Below are 21,976 nucleotides of genomic sequence, written 5' to 3' on the forward strand. Positions count from 1 at the left end.
CGATTCCCGGCTTTCATACTGTATGTAAGTCTAGCGAACCATAAATTCTATAAAGTTCCGCTACGTTGCAAATTCTTTTATATTTTTTCTTGGTACACCGACTACTGGTTGAGCAGGTGGAATAAAATGTATACAATAGTCTGGATGCCGAATTATATGACATTTCATATTTTCGCATAGTTTTAGTGCGTAATAAACGTTTAGAACAGATTTTTGAAATTTCTAAACTACAATATCTAATTTTGTAAGATGGACAGCGGAATTAAAAGAATAATGTATATATATGCCTTACGAGAATATAATAAGTCAATTATACCTACACCTTAAAAATTAATGATATATGAAGAAAAGTTTATTTTGTTCATTATCCAATATATATTGTAATGAATCGGTGGACTGTATGAGTATTTAAATTATGAAAACACGTATAGAATAATTATATGCATGACGTTCCTGTAGAATTACGATTTTGAGGGATGATTGAAGAGACGTCGACCTAATGATATAGTGTATTGTTGCCAATGAGATCACTTGTCCCTAATACTTAATCCCTTACCACAAATTGAAAAACTTACTTCCGCCGATTTCAATACTCACTATCATATCTAATAATTATAAATACTAATTATTTTTCCATAAGGGCAAGTTCACAATCGACAGCGCAGGACGGTCCATCCTTACTTATATTCCAACAACAGAAGCTGACTATGGTTCCCTAGCTTGTAGAGCTACGAACCTTGCTGGACAACAAATAAATCCGTGCCGGTATACTCTACTACCAGCTGTAAGACCAGATCCACCATTCAATTGTACTGCGCAAAACTTAACTGATGATTCAGCAGAATTAAGATGTCTACCAGGTATATTAATTTACATACTTTTAGAATATACTTATAAAAAATCTTTTTCTCGCGATTAATAAAGAATCCGCTGTATTTGTAAAAACTGACTAAATACTTAAATTGTGTCTACCATAAGAGAAATAAATCTTAATATACCAAGCTGTAGATAACCATAAATAAAACTTGATACAACGCTCTTCGCCTATAATATAATAATGGGTTTAGGATGTTATTGGGGCTCCCTCGGTTCTGTAGCGCATCAAGGATGTTTGCAGACGCGGGGATTGATGGCTTTTAAGCCATTATGCGGAAAAGAAATGTATCACTGATGGGTAGAATTCGGGAAAGTACAAACAGCCTTTTAACAATCGTAGCAAATATGTCGGATTCTCCACTACAGAGGTACTGGACATCATTGCAATGCTACAGGCTCAGTGCCTCTGGAGGTCGACATAGATATATGAATTGAAAATGTTAATATTTTACTAACACAGTTTATAAGTTATTTATTCATATGGATGAGTATCCGAATTAAATACAAAATAAAATAGGCCTTAGCAACTCTTCATGGGGACCGCCCTATGTCCACCAGTGTGATCATGATTTGTATTGACATGTTTATGGATGTTTTACCTTTTAGTCCTATTACTGCTTACTAATTTTAAAATGACTTACATAAAAAAATATACGTATATTAATTAATTAATTCGGATTTTAGGAAATAAATATTTAATATAAAGTTGTCAAATATATATTTGTTTTATTTGTGCTACAATTATCATCACTGAAATAAATTTTCGCATATAAATTAGAAAATAATAGGAATTTAATTATTCAAAGGTTACGATGGCGGATTGCACACAATATACTTCGTAGAAGCATGGGAAGCGGGCACTCTTATAGCGAATGCTTCTACACCAACGCCAATATGGAAGCTCCGTGGATTAGGCTCTGGGAAAGCATTGAAATTAATATTCTACGCTCATAATGCAAGAGGAAGATCAGAAGTTACCACATTGAGGGTGCATACGTTATCCAGATTAGCGTTGCATACGGGTATGTGAATATTTTAAATTAATTGATTCTATATTAATTTATCGCTTAATATAGTAAGCTAAATCCTCGTCTTATAAGCAGGATGATAGGTCGTTATTATTTTAACCAGAGTGGTGGTATTATCTGTGCATTGACTTCAGTTCAGAGAAAATACATTTAGTTGTATAACTTCTATATTACACAAGCTAAGTTTATTGCCTTTCTCCCGACTGAAATGTTACGTAAAGGTAGAATACGAGCCAAGGGGAAAGATGTCGAACGCTATTTAATCTGTATAAATTATTTATAGTTGTACTTTTAGTGTTAATAGTTAAATAATAAACACGAATAAACTAGATCATAGTAAACAAAAAAACATTCGAAAATGGATTTAATTAATTTGAATAAAAACTATGGAATGGTATATGTATTATATGATTTTATGTCTACGACCTGTAACTTACAGATGATATCTCAAAAAATACTTTAACTTTAATCACGATAAGAGGTCGCGTTAGTGAATGTAAATGTCTTTTATGTATGTAAGTGTTTAATTCAATATAGTGAGCTTATAACACTAATATGTTATTAATAGAAACTTCTTCAAGTCTTTAAAATATGAGATTAGCGTTTAAAAAAGGTAATTCGTAGATTTCAAGGTTTTAGTATTTAAAAACTTGATTTTATCGGATGGTGCGGTAACCTTAAATATTTTGTTGAAAGTGTACACTTTGAATTACTGAAATAATGATGATAATTATATTAAACGTGCCATTCTTGCGTAATTAATAGCACCATTGGCATAGATATTTGAGGACTACCAGATTAAGTTCTAATGGTCGATGTAACGCAATCTCTAATATTGGTTCTCTCTTATTAACAGTTTATTCTGTACTAGCAAACGTACCTAATTTGCATGGGTGTAAATATTGTAGAGATTTACATGTTCTTTAAAAAATACAGTATACAATTTTTCGCTGTATTATGCAGTACTGAAACGTCGGTATTTCAGCGCGCCATAGACAATATGTTAACCGTTATACTTTCATATTCGGAATCTATCAACGATCGTATACGCATTATCATAAGCAATCACTGTAAACTATTATCAAGTAAATTAAAAACTAGCCAGGAATCTCCGATTTTCATTACACAATCAAGATCTTCTCACTAGGCGCAAACAGCTTAAGTATTTTGTATTTACTCGTTATAAAAATACAATCATTTATCTTCTATATTAATCAACTATACTTCGTGATAGTACCCATGTGGATTACATAGCTATGTATCTATAGGTAAAAATATATATATAATCTATCAATATATACATTATGATAAAACATACAGTAAATCAAATACTTTTTTGTAATATTCACTTGAACACAGGACGGATTTTAGTCGCCTTTGTTTTATCACTAGAATAAATCATAAACTATAGTCATGTTTCTAACAGTATTAAGGTATGTATTGCATTCAACAGAAGCGAAGACAATCAACAGTGGGAGTATGGATGCTAGTTGGGCATTAGGCATCGTAGCTGGTACTGGAGGTACCTTAGCCGCGGTAGCTGTGATTGCTCTATTAGCTAGAAGACGGCATCACAGACCTTTACAATATGAAGGTGAGACAAGACATCATTTTATTCACATTTATGGAAGATATTGAGAGTTTTTTAAGAAAAATATACTTTGAAATATTATTCGACGGCCTCGATGGTGTAACGGTTTAGCACACACTAGTTTGATTTCTCATACGATACAAATATTTCCTATAATGTTTTCGCTTTTTATGCACCAAATTACAATAATTAAAAAAAATTAAATCGAAAAAAATCTAGTTTTGTATTTTGGCTAGTGGTAAAAATTACGTATAATTATTTAATAATAACAAAAATTTATTTGCTCAAATACACAGTGCAAAAGACAATAAAGCATATGATCATGTTTTTTATCATACATATGTTTGACGCTAAATCTTATTGTTTAAAAATATGTATACACAAAGAGAGAAGATAACATGTGATGTTACACACGTTATATTTAGAGCTTTCATATAAATATTTTAAATTAATCTTTCTTCGAACTGTTTAAAATTTACAAATGATTTTATTTATTTTATATAGTTTAGGAACCTATACTCTTTCCAAGTTTTAAAGATCTTAAAAAAGCAACAAAAGCGATCATTGTCTTGCCCAACCCATTGTGAGTTAATAACGTTGGCTATACTGATAGAATTTCGAAAGCAATAGCTGGTAAATTGTCTTAGAGTGATATAAAGGAGTCTGTTAGACCACAAATAAAACGGAATGAGTTCGGCAGGGAACTTAGTGGGAATGGAGGCAGATTCCGTGTCGTGACTTGAATTTTTCTACGCCCCGACCGCGTCGGCTACGGATTCACTGCATTTCAAACGTGATTTATGTCTTTCAGTATTTCCATTGAAATTGCAGATGTTTCGTCACTTGTATACGACAGTTATATTAAGTTTCCTCGCAACACACTCGTATGGAAATGATATGTAGCTGTTCAACATTTTGTATTATATTTTGAAATGCTCCCAAGTTTTCTATTGCAGTTGGAAATTATGCAGTTTGCTTCATAAATACAGTACCTATAATCGTGGGTAACCATATGCTGTAACTGTAATTTAAACCAACTTTCAAATTGTTGTGAACACATAACGTATTATGAAAGTAGTTCTTCAGATTAAAACATGCCTAATAATAAATTAATAAAAAAAATAGCTGGTTTAAATTCCATTATCATACCAGTTATCTAAAAATGGAACCAAAAATTAAAGCAAACCCGAAAACTCAAACAATATTCAATGTTATGGATATCAATTGAAATATGCTTCATTTTTGTGTTCCTAATAATTAATTTTAAGTTTTAACTATATTTGACGCTATTTACATAACTCAAAAAATGACATCTCAAAAGTACTGTTGAGATAAGAATTCATGAAATTTATATGTATTTTTAATAATATTTTGTGTATTATAATGTACATGCTTTGTATTTCGATGATTATAAAAATAAAAATAATATTATGTACTAAATTATTGAAATCAAAATTATTATATTACATAAAACTTATCCTCTTATGGGCGGCTAATTGAACAAAGTAGAAATATTGTTAGTATAAAAAGTAAGTATAAAAGAAAGTCACCAAATAAAAACCTGTCCTAGTCGCCCTGTACCTACCCATTACAGCTGTAGTAGCCCAAAATATGTTCTTATATAAGACATTATGAGGGGTTTGTTATAATGTAACTTATCTGTTTAAAACTTACTATTTTAGAAATATATTACAATGCATAGAATATTTGTTGTCGATAAAATATTCTACTGTATCGATATAAATTCGCCTGTGCCAGGCTAGTGCTTGGTGTATTTAGGACCTAAGTACAGAATAGCATGATAAACTCCCGTTGTATTAAATAATCGACACGTAACAATTCGAATATCATCCAGTTCTTCTGCGTCCACTCACACAGCTACACAGAAAATATGCGAGTTTGTATGAATACAAAATTATACATCATATTAGAAAAATGAATATCTAGTATTATAGAATGACTAGTAGACGACATGTAAATTAAAATCGCTAATAAAAAATGGGGGTTGATGATAGAAGAGTGAAAAGGGTTTAGGGTTGTATGTTATTTTAATGCCGAATCATTAAAAAATAATTAAAAAAACTTGTATAAAAAGTATTTAGTCTTGTTTTTAGCTTTTAGTTTAGTTGGTTACATAACATTTAACTTAACATAAATAGATGTTGGCTGGTTCTGAAACCTTCTCAAACCAAAGTGCACACAAAATTTCGTTTTGTAAATTATGTTATAGCAGAGGGATGAGATATGACAGTGAAATTACTGGGTATGGAGGTAACAGCTCCGTCGTCCGGGAAATTCCAATTACATTATTGACTCATAGTTGTAGAATATTATTGTATTATATATATAGAAAGATTCTTTCTAATATACTTCCTAGTATGACATAAGCCCATTGACTGAAGTTAATAAATTGTACTATATCTGTAACGTTACCGTTACAAGTAAAATATATAATAATAAATATTGAATACATAACAACTTCATAACCACACTGTAGATTCGAATACTTCTATTTTGGGAGCGATTTCAAATATAGAATATAATTCAAATGTAGAGTATATTTACAGTCGTGGAACAGTATAGCATAAATTATAGAAATTTGAAATTCATTTAGCAATAGGCCAACTCTACATAATACAGCAAAATGATATTAGGAATTTTGGGGTACAAAATTGTATGCGTATTTCAGAACTTGAAATAGATTTTTATCGCTATCTGTCACGAATCCCGTAAAGTAATGTAATGGACTACAACGTTATATTTTAACTTATGGTACAGTCAGATTTATGTAATTCTTAGTACTAAGAATGGTCAACTCTTTTATAATACATATTTAATTTAACAATTATTCTCTGCACCACCTATGGTTGACTGGTAGAAAATGCCGCATGGTGTTAAGTCCACCAAATGTACTATACTATATATTATATTGTGTGCATTAAAGTTAAATAAATAAATAAAATAAATAAATAAATATTTTTTTTGTATTTCGTAGTCTCTATGAGAATAGCCATTATATTATATGTAATTTTTCTCGTGTCAAATGTTAGTATACCATACTCCTCCGAAACGGCTTGAACGAATTATGAAATTTTAAATGCATATTCAGTAGATGTAAAAATCGGCTACTATCTATTTTTCATACCTCTAAGTGATAAGGTTTGTCCACACCTATATATTTTTTCGACATAATATTTTATTATGATTTAGCATTGAAAAAAACATACAACTCTAAATTTTCGCCCTTCTAGCATCAACCCAAATTTTTTAATAGCAATTTTAAATTACATGCGGGGTCAGCTGGTTCTAATAATATAATTTTTAAAATAATAACAGTGATCATTCATATTGTGAGTATTCATGTCGGGTTTATTCACAATTTTAAATATATTCATGTTGTAATTCCGGATAGAATGATCAGAGATTGTTTACACTTGACGTTATAGCAAATGTACTTAACATGTTCTTAATTCTGAATATATATTTTATGACATAACTAAAAAACACGAAGAAATATTTATTTTTATGTAATTAGCTTCTGACGAGAAAAAGTATAAGATAATTTTTTTTTAACAATTGTGCACATTTTTGCCTAATTATTTAGCTTTGCTAATATTCAACTCCAATGCTTTTAACATCGATGCTGTTACAAATTATTTTTGTATAAGGACCTTATAAATAATAATAATCTCAGGACAATTCACACAGCGCCATCTACACCCAAATTAAGCGAGCTAAAGATTGTATTGTGGGTACTAGATAACTGATACAAATACGTAGATATTTTTTCTGTAAATACATACATAATATACATAAAAAACACACAGTTTAGATACAAACAATCATACTTAAGAATACAAATATTTAATCCGTGCGAGGAATCGAACCCGCGATCATTCGAAGTAAGGCAATGTGTAAAACCGCTAGACCACAGAGGACAAAAATGATATTGTCATGGTTAGTATCCCGTTTATATACTGTGTATAAGTCGTCGTGGTCGTGGTACAGTGTGTCACATAATAGCTCCACGAAGCTATCTGTACCTAAACCTATGTCCTGGCATTGTGCAGACGTGGTATACTCTCTTTGCTGTAGATGCTATAAATACCAAATGTTCACAGGTCACGTATCGCTCCAGCGCCGGTGTTAGCAAATACTAAAGTCGAAAATTTATACTGAACCCTTGGGGGTGACTTCAAATTACGCTTCACTCGTTTTATACTGTTTGAACAAAGGCTTGTTTAGCATTTGCGATACAAGTGTGTTTTGTTATAAAATGCTTGTTCATTTGTATTTTATACTGAGTTAATTTAATATAACAGAAACATGTTGTACTTTGCAAGAATATAAGATGTATCGTTTATAACTTTATGTTTGTTTTACTACATTTTACCGAATACAAAAAGGGAGGGTGTGGAACGCTTAAATATTGATCACATCTTTTGTCTATTTTAGCATTTATTCACCACTTAGGAATGAGGTTTTATATACATTTTATTCTAATATCGGTGATATAATTATTATTACAACAGAAGTCGATAATTTAAACTAACAAAAAAAATAATGAAACTGATATGAATATTTAAAAGATTTGCCTTACCTCACTCGAATTTACCAATATAATTATGTAATGATAATAAGGTTATTGTGAAAAAAGATTGGTACAAAATGGACTTTTTTGTTTTTGTGAGAACTGAGTTGAAATCTGAGTTTTTGTGTGCATATATATAACATAAAACAATTTTTTTTATAGGTGTAATAGTCCTGAAGATTTATAAATAACAATTCTTCACACACAAACAAAAAATACCGCGTTATTTATACAATATAATATATGTGACAAAACCATAATTTACTCTTCAGGTGCAGTAAAATGCATGCTTCATTTATTCATAAAGCCTTTTCCTTTCTAGCTCCAATACAAACTGTGAAGGCTTACAAAGGAACGATACAAAGCAACAACCACTCTCCAATGCAGCCTGATGACAAGAATCCCGATGTTGTACCACTTGGCAAAGGTTTGTACGGTTTTATCTGGAATTTTATGTGAAGTTTCCCACTACGAATTTTAAAAATCTATTTTATTATTATACTAGCTTTTGCCCGCGGGTTCGTTCGCGGTAATTTATCCTCTTAGGGGTGGAATTTATCAAAATCCTTTCTTAAGCGATGCCTACGTCATAGTAGCTTTATGCATGCAAAGTCTCAGCCTGATTGGTTTAAAATTGACAAAGTTTCATATAAACTTCCATCTCCTATTTTATCCCTTTGGGGGTAGAATTAATCAAAATACTTTCTTAGCGGATGCCTATGTCATAACATCTACCTGCATGCCAAATTTCAGCCCGATCCGTCCAGTGGTTTGGGCTGTGCGTAGATAGATCACTACGTCAGTCACCTTTAAGTTACATATATATATTTAGATATGCGTTGACATTTGAAGTTTATAGTATTCTACAGGTACTATGAAGTATTAATATAAAGATTAAAATTATTACATTAGATTTGATGATGAAAATTGCTATAGCAATGAGCAATGGAACAAACATCAGTCTGTTTTGATTATGAAAATCTTAGTATAATATTTTTTTTAATGGCTTTACTAACAAACCTACTGCCCACTTAATATTAAATGGTTCTTGTCAGCTATATATATGAGCATAGGTCCGGATATAACATTATGTGATGCATTTGATACTACTTATCACGATATCATGCATTTCATGCTGTAATTTTACTGCTTTATCTCGCTCTATAACTGAAGCACAACTTGTAAAGCAAGCCGATTGGCACCTTAAAAGGTGAGAGTGATACATCAGTTAATAACTTAGTATAGATATAGTAGTAGATAGATAATACATGAGTCAATGATTATTATCTTAACATTACTCTATTTTATTACATTTCACGCTTTATCTAGATGTAATTGCGTTAACCAGTTTAAGTAAAAAAATCGATCACTCATTACAGGACACTCGTAAATATAACAGATATAATATGTAATTTTTATAGTTATTATAATTATATTCACGATAAAACGATATGATATCTCGATTTGTTCTATTCTCCATAATTCGAATTGACTATTTGTTTAGATTTATGAGAATTAAAATTATAAATAAGATTGTAACAGATTTCTCAAGGGTCTGTTTAAGCCGAACAGCTTAGTGGCATGTCTGTGTTTGTTATAGACCTCAGTTCTGCAAAGCCTCAGTATTGTAAATGTTATCGTAAAATATTTTGTGAAGCTTAATTTTGCGGCAGAGAATAATAAATAGGTAACCTATATTTCCAAATGAATATTGATTAAATATTAAAGAGAAATTTTAAATAAAATGAGCAGATTGGGCACCGGTTATATTTCACTTCAATAAATCAAGTAATTGTTTTAAAGATTTCGGTTATTGATTATCAAGTTTCTCGCAATATTAATTGAGATTTTCATAACCATAGCTGTCCTGGAAAACGTTGTTTTGCCATATAAATTAATTTCGCTGTTAAAAAATAGGGGTTGATGGTACATGGGTGTAAATTTTTGGTTGTATGTATTTTAATTGTCGAATCATAAAAATTAAAATTCTTATTCTCAGATCTACCAAATGTAGGTATAAAATATCATCAAAATAGTTCCAGATTCTAGTGCGGACAATCACCGTAATACGATTTTTTTATATATTAAGATCTATTTTGCTTATCATATAAGATTATTAATGTAGAAAATATAAAAAGAAGAATTTTTAGAGTTATTTTGAATCGTGTAAGCGATTTGTTTCTTTGTTAACATAGTCTATAATCCAGTGTATATATGTATATATATAACTCAAAAGTGACTGACGTAGTGATTTATCTAGTCAACTGGACACAGTCCAGGTAGAACCACTTGACGGTCAATTTTAAATGATCGGGCTGGACTGAAATACTAGCAAGCTACTAGGTATTCTCTAAGAAATAATTTTGATAAATTTCACCTCTAAGGGGATAAATTAATGCGAGCGAAGCCGCGGGCAAAAGCTAGTTAAACCATATATGTCAGACTATGTATGAAAATTGAGTGCCCTAAGTCATTCATGTGACCTACATGACTTATTATATTATGTCAAATCTACCGTCAGTTCAGAATTTCAAGATGAGAAGAACTGACAAGAAACTAATCTCGTATTCAAATTTGGGACAATAGTGTAAAAGCAAGAAGTCTAATCAGTGTTCGTAACCTGAACAGACCAGACCCCACAAGCAGCACCCGTTCACGAATATGACGGATATTTATTATACTATCCATTACGCTACGTAGGTCCGTAAACCACGAATCTAGTTATTGTATAATTTCTCCAGGATTTAATAGTCGTTAATGCTGTCATAGCCTACCGCTGTAAATTTAAACTATATACACTAAGATTGGTTAATATGAGATATTTCCCTGTTGTTTATTATCTACATGCGGCTATTGCTGACACTATCAAACTGAAGTAATCGTTTTGTATTGACAAATGTGAATACTTTTATTATTGCTTAGATTGATTATATTATGTATAAATGAAACTTTTTTTAATTTGACAGCCTCGATGGTGGTATTGGACACATCTTTTCTTCGATGGTCGCGGGTTCGATTCCTCGCACGGTACTAATATGAATGAGTATGATTGTTTGTATCGGTCTTGTATATTATATTTAAAAACCTACTGCATTATTAAGTCCAGTTCAAACTTAACTAATGCAAAGTACTTCTTTTATTATTAAATAAATAAATTTAATTATATTCTGTAGTAATAAAAAATATCATTATAACACAAGAAAACAACTTAGTTTATGATCTAGAACAGTGATTCCCAAAGTGGTCTATATCGACCTCCAGGGGTCTATGACAAACTGCAAGGGGTCTGCGACAGCGGTCATCTTGTTACTTTATATTTATAACACAAAACTTTACTACAGTTAGAAATTTACAAAAAATCAATACCAGGTAAGAATGGGGGGTCTACCCAAAACCGAAAAATATGGCAAGGGGTCTACGACACAAAAAAATTTGGGAACCTCACATCTAGAATTAGTCAGTTCCCATTCTCAGGAGTATTAAAAAAAATCTGCTGCATATAGATACAATATACTTTATTTGTAACATACAGGAAAGAAAAGGCAAAGACAACATATTAAAGAACACATATACGTATATAGTTGTAGTAAGGCGGCGTTATTGCTGAAAGCGATATATATGTTTTGTTTAAATTTTCAAGTTTGTATTATTTCCGTAGATATCACATGTAGTCGGCGGTGTTATTTCTCACAGTATATATTCCATATTTTGTTAACGTAGCTCTATAAGGGCGTTTATTTATTTACATTTCATTTGTCTTACCGTTGCGGGATTAGGGACGAATAAATTATGATACTGTTTAATTGAAATTTTAAACGAATTATTAACCGTTTAAGTTATAAAGTCGGGCGACGTGAATGTAAATGGAAGACAAATAGCTTGGGCAATTTTATTTTATACGTGACTTCATCTTTAGAAAATATTGTTTTTTTGGTTCGTATACTATAAATACCTACAAATATTCCCGTCAACTTTGTTTCGTTTGAAGATTATACTTAACTTAAATATCTGTATTTTTCCTTTCAACAAACGTAACCTGGTATTACTCTTATTAGCGGTACCAAATCATTTCTTTTTTCATTATTTTTAATAGAAACAATTTACTATTACGGCTGTCTATTTAAGTTTGATTTCACAGCCTTAATGATGAATTCATGAAAAATCCTTTGTCACAATAGTTTTGAATTTAATCACAATTATGGTAATAATAGTCTTTTTTCGTATTATATTTTACGTTTGACTGTAGTATTATAATGATATTAACGTAGCTGGATGTAAGGGATTCAAGTTTTTTTAAATGTGATATAAAAAACTTGTAGACCGAATAGGATATTGTAATATTGATCTCTCTGTCTGCAGGGCTTATTATTAGAAACACATAAGTGTTTTTTCGTCTATTCCATTTTTTGCTGTATATTTTAAACTTAAACTCTTACAATAAAATTATTAAACACAATATTTTAAATACGCAAAACAAAATAGTTGTATTTATTTAATCATAATTTCAGTTGCTATATTTATGTCGTATATATCTATATCGTATGTATGACACTAGTATTTATACATATTTATATATTATTTAATAATAATTAATATTATCTTCCTTGAATACATGTATATATTCACGCCATCTACAAAAATCTTGTCTTTATTGTAAATATATTTATGATTACAACAAAATATATGATTACAACAAAATAGTCGTCTATACTTCAAAGTTAAAATATTCAATTTAGTACACAAAAATATTTGAAAGCTCGACAACTTGCAGGACAGTTTTAAATCAAATTTCTCATCAGTTTGTACCAGTATAAAGTACCGACCTACGTCCAAAGGATTAAATCAAGAACTTCTCCATCCGATGAGGATTCAGAACTTTAAACTGTTTACTGTTCAAATTCAGATAAATTGATGTTTATTGAATTAATGTACAAGTAACGTTTATTTTGTGTATAAGGCGACAGATAAGTAAAGCTTGAAATAGCTAATTTTATTAAATGAACTGACTATCCGGCCTGGATTCGCATTGATATTACTCACCAATAATCCATTTCTACTACGATTTTTTCTTACTCGTTTTAATATTTTTGAATATTTTTAAATTACATATTACTTGTATTCTCGTCTTTAAAATATTAGTTTAGACTAACTTCTTCTGTCTGTGTGACTAATGTTGAATGAAACAAAAGATCCTGTCTTGTTACGTATCTGCTAAATTTCTTGACAATTGTAATTAGCAGACAAACTTACTTAACAATGTTGGGTAGGCTATTTCATGTGTATTTGTTAAGGAACACAATCTAAAAAGTTCATCAAGAATAAGTAGGTTTATACCTAGATCTTTATAGAGGCTTACTAAAACTAATCACATGACCCATCCATCAATCTCTTCGAAAGTGGGATTTTGAATTATGTTTTAAGAGTAATTAAGTAGGATACTCAATGTAAAACTACATTAATATAGACAACAATTCATACACCGGGTCCCGATAGAAGAATACGTCCGGATAGTAGAAAAACAGAGACAGTCTCTTGCGAAATATGACGAACGGAACTCCCGAAATAGTTTGTAATAAGAATAAACACAGAAGGCTGTTCGTTTAGGAGTAATTTTCCAGAACTATTCTATCGCGTATATGCGTATAAGTATAAAATTATTATGTCATTTAAATACGGATAATAATATGTCATTTTTAATAATAGTAACAAAAGACGGCGGGCGTATATTCCCTTTTTTTCTTTTTTAAATCAAAAGAATGTTAACATTCTATGCGGCCAGTTATAAATTTCAGAACTTTAGTGTGTGAATTTAGCTAATACATGACCAAAAGATTATAGTTATGTGAAACCTATTAATAAACTATTTGTTTGTTAATAGGTTTCACATAACTATTGGAAGATCAGAGTAAATAATCAAATAATCAATGTCTAATCAATAAGTACTTGTATATTCTTGACTACATCATTTCAAAATAAACAATAATGTTCAGGAAAATATTCTTAAGATACAATTATAATCTTGCCTTACGACAGAGACTTGAAATTTGTTTACCAGACCTTTGGATAGGTCGATATGAAAGCCAATTTGGTATCATCTAATTTCCTATTTTCACAATTAGACTGTAGAGGATAAGTCGCTTTGCCGGTTGTCTTTTAAAAGATTGCTTTCGATAATAATATCGGCGTATTGAATTTATATAATCATAACTAGTATAATGGAAATGATTGGAAAATGGAATTGTGTTTTGTTTTATATATTTATATAATAAAAATAATTAAAAGAAGTAATCAGAGAAGTGGACAAACAGATTAGAGATTATTACAACATTACCTATTTCAGCTAATTTTAATACCGAATGGCATAGGATATCATATGACCTATTGCTGTTGCGCTCTCTTTTTTTATCGCCAAAGTTAGTAAATACTTTAATTACTACATCCAATTATCGACCACAATCGATCCCAAGATCTTTAAGTCAATGTCGGCGTAAATGACCCACTAGTTCACGATGCATACTTTTCGGTTTATTATGTTGTTAAAAATACAAGAATATATAACATTTTGAGGGCATTACTCAAAAATTATCAGGCGCTATCGTCTGTCTTATTACATTCTACCTTATCGGATTTTGACCCGTATCCGTAGAATAAAACTGGTACAAGCTTAAATGAGGCTGAAAATGTATCTTAATAACAAAAGACAAAGTCTCATACATAGGAGGATTCTTGTAAATGTGGCATACTTGATTATTATTATCACCTATGTTTAGTTACTAAGCAAGCGTGTATGTAAGCTAAGCTAAGGCAACATAAAACTTAACAGGCTTGGTGGTCTAACGGCTTAGGACACCACCTTACTTCCGATGATCGCGGTTTCGATTCCACGCACGATGCAAACTGTTGTATTGTGTTCGCATAAGTCAAGATTTTTTATGTATGTACATTGGGTGCACATTACGTGCGTAACTTATACTCGTATGTTGAAGAACTCCAGTCATAGGTTAAAAATTATAATGTACATTATGTTTCATACAGATTATAACTGCACACGTGACTTGGAACGGCCTCCCGAGCCGCCACCTTACGGGGGTGTGGTGTCGCCCCCCGTGGGGTCATCTAGAAGCACGCATAGTTTGCAACAACATGAAGTGAGGTCAAACACACCCCACACCCCGAATACACCAGCGTCTGATGCTCAGGTGAAGTATTTTGCTTAGGTTTCTTTGGCATCCGGCCCAAATTGTAATAAATGAAGAAACTAGGGTTGTCTAGTAAAAAAATATATAATTTTACTTTAATAAATATTAGTTCTTTTAATAAAATGTTTTGTAATTAATATCAATTACGATTAAATATTATTATAGCATTAGAGGTATCTACTTCTATTTTGAGGAATTTGGCTGGCTACTTTAGCACTCTTCTTCATCAACTCTACATGCGTAACGGCTCAAAGACACATAGGGAGCCGATTTTGCCTAGCGGGCAGTTGATTTCCGATTATTTTACATTTACATTATACTTCTATTTTGTGTATGCCTATTTTGATATTTTTATTTTATCATATTTTGATAGTACTCTAAGATCTGTTTAATAGTCAATGCTGATAATAAGCATATTAATTAGCCCATAATTGTGAATTCATCAGGAATTAAACAGGATAACTTCCAGGAGAAACTTTATAGATATCGATCTGACGTCTCCATTACCAACAATCCTCTCTCTCCCTCTCTTCTTAAGTCAGCCTCCCCAAGCCAGCAGTTTGTTAAAATTCTAAGTAAAATAAATTATTTACAACCCTAATGGTATAATTTGGTCTATAGAGCATTGGGACACTGGCGGAGGATAGGCGAAGCGTGACGAGCGGTACGCTGTCGAGGCGAAGGGAGGTGGTCACCACACGGACGCCGTTGTTAGCGAATGCAAGAGAAAGCTGCGTTTAGTCTAATATTAGGCCACTTTACGTTGAAGGAAACTGAATCTTCTTCTACTGAGTTAAAATTTATAATGCTGTATAGGTTTTGAGCGATGCAATTAGTCTTTGCTGTCAAACAGCACGTATGTTACATATGTTTTGTAATTAATATAGTTAAATAAATATTCATTATTAGTTATCAGAATTACATATATCCGTCACTCGTTTAGCGTATTATTATTTTATTAAAGAGTATATTTTACTTTTATTACAAAAAGCGCTATTTAAATTTTAAGAATCTTTGATAAATGTACATTTTTTACATTTATATGACGTTATCTCTTTCTATATCTATACATTAATTAAACAATGTTCTATTATAGCCTGTATATTAAAAAAAAAATTTAGTTAGTTCTCATACAAATACTATGCAGTTTACAGTTGATAATTTTTTTCCTTAAATATTCTATTTTAAGATTGTTACATATTATATAAAATAAAATGAAAGACCTATTCATTATTACAATTAAAATATTATAATAAATATGACTTAAATATGTTTTGATGAGTGAGCGTTTTATTTTAATGTAATGGACGAACGTTTTAAACCGTTAAAATCATTCTGCCTATATTACTTTAAGATTATATAATATAATTTATATTAATTAAGTTTGTATATAATATATTAAAAGTAATGTAAAATATAAAGTTTTGTCGTGTATAAACATCGAATTTTATAAAGACTGTTTCACTTCAAGTTTCCTTTGATGTAAAGTTTTATGAGAATAATGAATTTGTAAATAGGTAATAAATATAAAAATGATTTAATGCTAGAAATTCACTTCCACAAAGAGGAAATATTAGCAATTTAAAAAAATATTAGGTAATAAATTATCCGTATTCTCGGTGGCACTGTTTCCGTAATATCAATCAATTCAGAGGTAATATTCTATTTTAAATATATATAAAAATGTTGACGATGTGTTCAATTTTTATTTATCCTTAAACTAAGTGTCCTTTGAAATCTAACTAGATGAATGTACACCATTATTGGTTTATGACATACTGTATATTGAATCGAAGCTGTATTTTCACTCAGAATTTCCCGGAATTGGGCTTATAAAAATGTAATTTATTAATCACTTAAAATATATATATTATATATTTATGAATATTGCAGTTATGATTCAACAGACAGTATACATATTACACTACATAACATAAACAAATCATAATAGATGTTACAAAATTATATACAATCAATAAAATTATATTATAATTTAGTGTATATTTATATTAATTGTCATAAATTTATTTATTTTCGTTGATATAAATCTGAATTATTTATATTTATATAAATAAAAATGCTCAATAGTTTTATGTCGTGAGTGTTAATTACTAAGTATTCAAAAATTGAAGAAAATTTATTGTGTTATTTCAATTACTAATAGAATATTCTTAACCGCAAAATATGTTGTAATAAAAATCATTGTTATAAACTCTGGAAAATATAATGACGAAAATGAATGAAATATTTTGTTTTAAATCATAGCTAAAGAGGCCTGCAAGCGTCTACACGCAGCCCTAAAAGAGGCGACTATATAGAAACTATGATGGGCAGAGCCCTACATAGCTATCTAGATCATAATCGCTATTATTATAGTATTAATACTGAAGAAATAACTTTGTAGCACTTTCTATCAAAATTACTATAAATATGAAATAGTGAACAGTTAAAATTAATATGAACAAAGAGTGCACCTACGTTTTTTTTATAATAATATTTAATAAGACGTTTCACAAACTTCCATGCTTTTGACGCATACACACATGTGTATATTCTTTTGCTTTTTCTAATAAAAAAACTTAAATAATTTATTTACTACAAACAATTTATTTTATTAAAAACATCATTGTAATTCAATGTGAATATGTCACAGGTGAGGTAGTGTTCTTTAGATACTGAAAGCGTTCCCTTTTTAAATCGCTATTCTTATAATCTGGGAAAAGTTGTTACTAACTCTTGAATCACTCGTAGCCTCGTTGAGCCGTGCTTACAATTCAGTATTATTCTTCCTGACGATTTGCCTACATACCGCGGGGTATGTATCCTACATTATTAGATCTTTCCTAGTCTAGATTGCTAGACTATACTCCCCACTACTGTTGCGATATAGGCATGTATGAACTCTTTATAGCTCATCTAGTAAATAGTTACCATAGCGGCTACAGTATATCGGCTACGGCGTAGCTTGTCTCTGCTACGCACCATAATACATTCGCATCGTTTGAAGAGTTTGAAAATTCTACAGTCTAAAGAAAAAATATTTTTTTCAGATCTCTATTTTGTTTGTCCTTACCCTTAGGTACTTTAATCCTTAATGGACATGTCGAGTCCATATTGGCCGAACCTATAAATAGAAGCCCAGGCTTGACGATACTTACTAACTGTTAAAAGTTTCTAGCAATCACTGATGAAAGTTTTCTAATGTAATTTTATTGTACTTACACTGCATTTTTTACAAAACTGCTTAAATATTGACTGAATTTGCTAGGTGATGCCTTTTTTTATACTTCGGAATTATTGATTTGACGAGAATTCAGCACCGAAGAAATGTTTTATTTTGATTGTTGCTTTAATTGAAATCACCTCTTATTTCATTTATCCCACGTTTTATACATATAAATATATATCTACACCTTACATTTTATTAACATACATATCATCAGATTACTACTACTAAAAGGGGTAGTACTACTAGTACTACCCCTTTTGATGTAATTACTGCTTATTATGGTTTTAAAATAGTTAATTCATTATTATGTTTTGTATTACATTTACACTTTTATATGAAATATTCTTCTCTTTTCTTATATTATACTAGCCTATTATTAACTTATATATACTTACTGGCCGACTTTTTTTTAATTCAATGGTGTTACAATGTTATTTACATAAAATAAAAAATAATTCATCACGAAACATAGACAATAAAACATTTTAATACCTTTACACGGAATATAATGTATATTTATATAGCGAAATATAATTATTTTATTTATCATGATAACAAAATAATTATAGTTAAAAACATAAATTAAAATAATTGATAACCCATTTCCTATTCATTATTAAAAGTTTACTCTCCATAATTACAGTAATTTATATAAAATGAATGTACTGAAGTAATAGTATTAAAATTATAAAGAAAAAATTATTAGTGTTCCCATAATAAACAAAACGAACAAACAATGACTATTGAAATCGTTACCAGTTTTCACAATAGTGAGATCAAAGTGAATCCGTTCTGTGACAGCATTGAAGCAGCTAGTCTAAAGCCGTCCTTCTGCTTAGAAACAAGAATAATGTGAAAGAATGTGTCAGCATTGTTAAATGTCAATTTTAAACTGGAGCAAGTCGGTGCGGAATGATTTAAATTCTCTTTAAAATTTTCTTTTAAAATTTTTTTAATAGATATTTGATGTTAGTAATATTAATTTACTACAATATTAACATAACATAAGAATCAATAAAATAGATATGAGTAATTTACTCGTATCTATTTCAAGTAGTTGAACCCACGACTTCGTAGCCGTAGTATTCGGAACAATATATAATAACTTATTTGTTTATCAGTCTATTGATATGATAATGATACTGAAAGCTTCCTAAAATACACTTGAAAAAAACCGAATTCAAACAGTGTCCTTTCTGAAATTTAAAGTAACGCCGTTTTTGAACTAATAACAATATAAATAAATAATAATGACTTTGGTATCATACTCATAAATATAGCACAATTACTTATGCTTCCGAGCGATAATTTGTCTACTATTTAATGTACAGATAGGACTTATTTATTTATTTATATCCGGGAAGGTTTATACCTTCCTCTTGAATCACTCTATCTATTAAAAAAATCGCTTCAAAATCGATTTAAGCATACATAGGGACAGACAGCGACAGCGACTTTGTTTTATGATACGATATGTAATGATACGATTATTCATGTTATATATTTAAATTGCAAATCTTCCATGCATGCAAGTCTGCATACACTTATCCACACATTGATCCCGCCCGCGTGTTGCAGCGTAATCAGTTCTCAACTGCTGCAGAATATAACTGTTTAATGCTGTGTAGTCGCTAACATATATAGGTATACTATATATACCTGTTATATATATTATACTGAGACTTCGGAGATTTCATTGTAAGTACAGTCTGCTTCATAAAGATGGTACAATTACGATTAAAATTATCTTAAACTTTATTTTTTTATATAAATATTTTGTAACTTTGAATATTAATTTTAATGAAAGATAAGTGTCGGAGCTCACATTTATTCTCTTAATGAATATGAATGTTTTTTTAAATATTTATATTCACGTAAATATACAGGAAAAAACTATAAATTTCAATAATTTTATTATAATTAAAACATTGTTGATTTTTATTGATAGATATAGTTCACAAACTTAATTGATTTGATAACTAAATTTGCCCTATCTATCGTGTACGCTCGTCAAATTGTGTTTTAGAATAATAGTTATACAAAAGTTTAAGTAAGAGATCAATTTATTATTATTATTTATTATTATTTACTAGTTGAGTCAGACTATTATTAATATTAAATCGCACTAATTATGAGAGCATTAATTGGTATATAATTAATTTTATTCCAGATTATTGCAATTCATTCAGATTCAGATTATAAATCTTACACAATGATTGCAATCGTATATTATATAAGTGTATGGTTTCAATACTTATTATTTTTAACAATAAAATGTCAAATAAATACGATCCATGCAATGCAAGTGTGTACAATAAGGCCCTTCTTACATGAGGAGACTTTAGCCATATACTAAATGTTTTCGATTAATGGTTGGTTTTGGTATGACTCTATAATAACGAGAGAGAATTATTAAAATGTGAGAAAAAAAAGATGCGAATCAAATATATTAGTAAATTAATAAAACAAACAGAATTTTAATCGAACTATCAATGAAGTCATAAAATGTCAATTTTCAGAGCGTTGATATAATCAAATCATAACATAGTAAACGTTCATTGCCCTCGCAATATAAATTTTCTCATCAAATTTCATTAAGAGTCAAACGTGCATTACAATAATTGTTCATGCACACAATTTTCATTCAACTTTAGACATAAACACCTACCTAAGTGCACAGTGTAAATAAACTGATTTTCTTGTTCGTCCTTCTCAATTGAATCTGTATACTGAACTGGACGGTAGGGAAAAAATATTAATATAACAATTTTTATATTCATAAGTGGCTAAAATGTCCTACAAAAATAAATGAAAAAACATATAGTTGTTTTGTCGTGAAACGATAATACCTATAAAATACATACCTCAAAACGCTATGATTATTTGCTAATGTCATTCTGCTAAAGGGAGAGAGTCCCATTAGTGAAACTGGTTCGTCAATGGAACTCTAATTGGTTGCAATGATCATGTGTGATTTCAATTTTAAGTGATTTCGATTCAAATATATCAAACATCTAGTCGTTTCTGTACTGTAGTACTGTAATGTGTGAAAGGATTTTCAATAAGTATTCTATTGCGGTTTCCACAAGAACGTCACGTGCACGGTGCCAACCCTTATATTTTTAGCTTTGGTTCAAATTGCAATGCAATTTTTGCAATTTCAAAGTGCTCAGTTTTATTCTTACTCAGTATATAAATGGCACACCTAACACTGCATGGTGGTTGTTTTTCTCATATCTTAGGTATATTCTGACACAATGACGGAATATTGCATTCGATATTATAAGTAGGTCAACATTTTTTTGTATAACTATATCGCGTGGTATAGCTGACGTGACATTCGTATATAAATATATATAATATATTAGTAGTTGGTAAAATATGTTTTTAATTACAGTTATAATCCTATTATTAGGGAATATTAATTTATTTATTTACAATATCAGTTTAAGACCTTCTGTA

The 21,976-nt window shown here is 30.0% G+C and overlaps 1 protein-coding gene across 1 annotated transcript in view; it reads left to right on the forward strand.

Moving 5' to 3' along the window:
* Positions 1 to 16,026, forward strand: part of LOC131846134 (synaptogenesis protein syg-2-like) — a 112,157-nt gene extending 96,131 nt beyond the window's left edge. Inside the window, exons 11-16 of the mRNA XM_059195362.1 lie at positions 641 to 860; positions 1,683 to 1,898; positions 3,358 to 3,498; positions 8,409 to 8,513; positions 15,122 to 15,285; positions 15,907 to 16,026. Of these exons, the coding sequence (XP_059051345.1) occupies positions 641 to 860; positions 1,683 to 1,898; positions 3,358 to 3,498; positions 8,409 to 8,513; positions 15,122 to 15,285; positions 15,907 to 16,026 (966 nt within the window). The remainder of the gene's footprint in view (positions 1 to 640; positions 861 to 1,682; positions 1,899 to 3,357; positions 3,499 to 8,408; positions 8,514 to 15,121; positions 15,286 to 15,906) is intronic.
* The last annotated feature ends 5,950 nt before the right edge of the window (positions 16,027 to 21,976 follow it).

The sequence above is a fragment of the Achroia grisella genome, unplaced genomic scaffold, assembly GCF_030625045.1.
Source record: "Achroia grisella isolate CSIRO2021 unplaced genomic scaffold, CSIRO_AGI_Agris_v1 utg501, whole genome shotgun sequence".
NCBI classification, from domain to species: Eukaryota; Metazoa; Arthropoda; class Insecta; order Lepidoptera; family Pyralidae; genus Achroia; species Achroia grisella.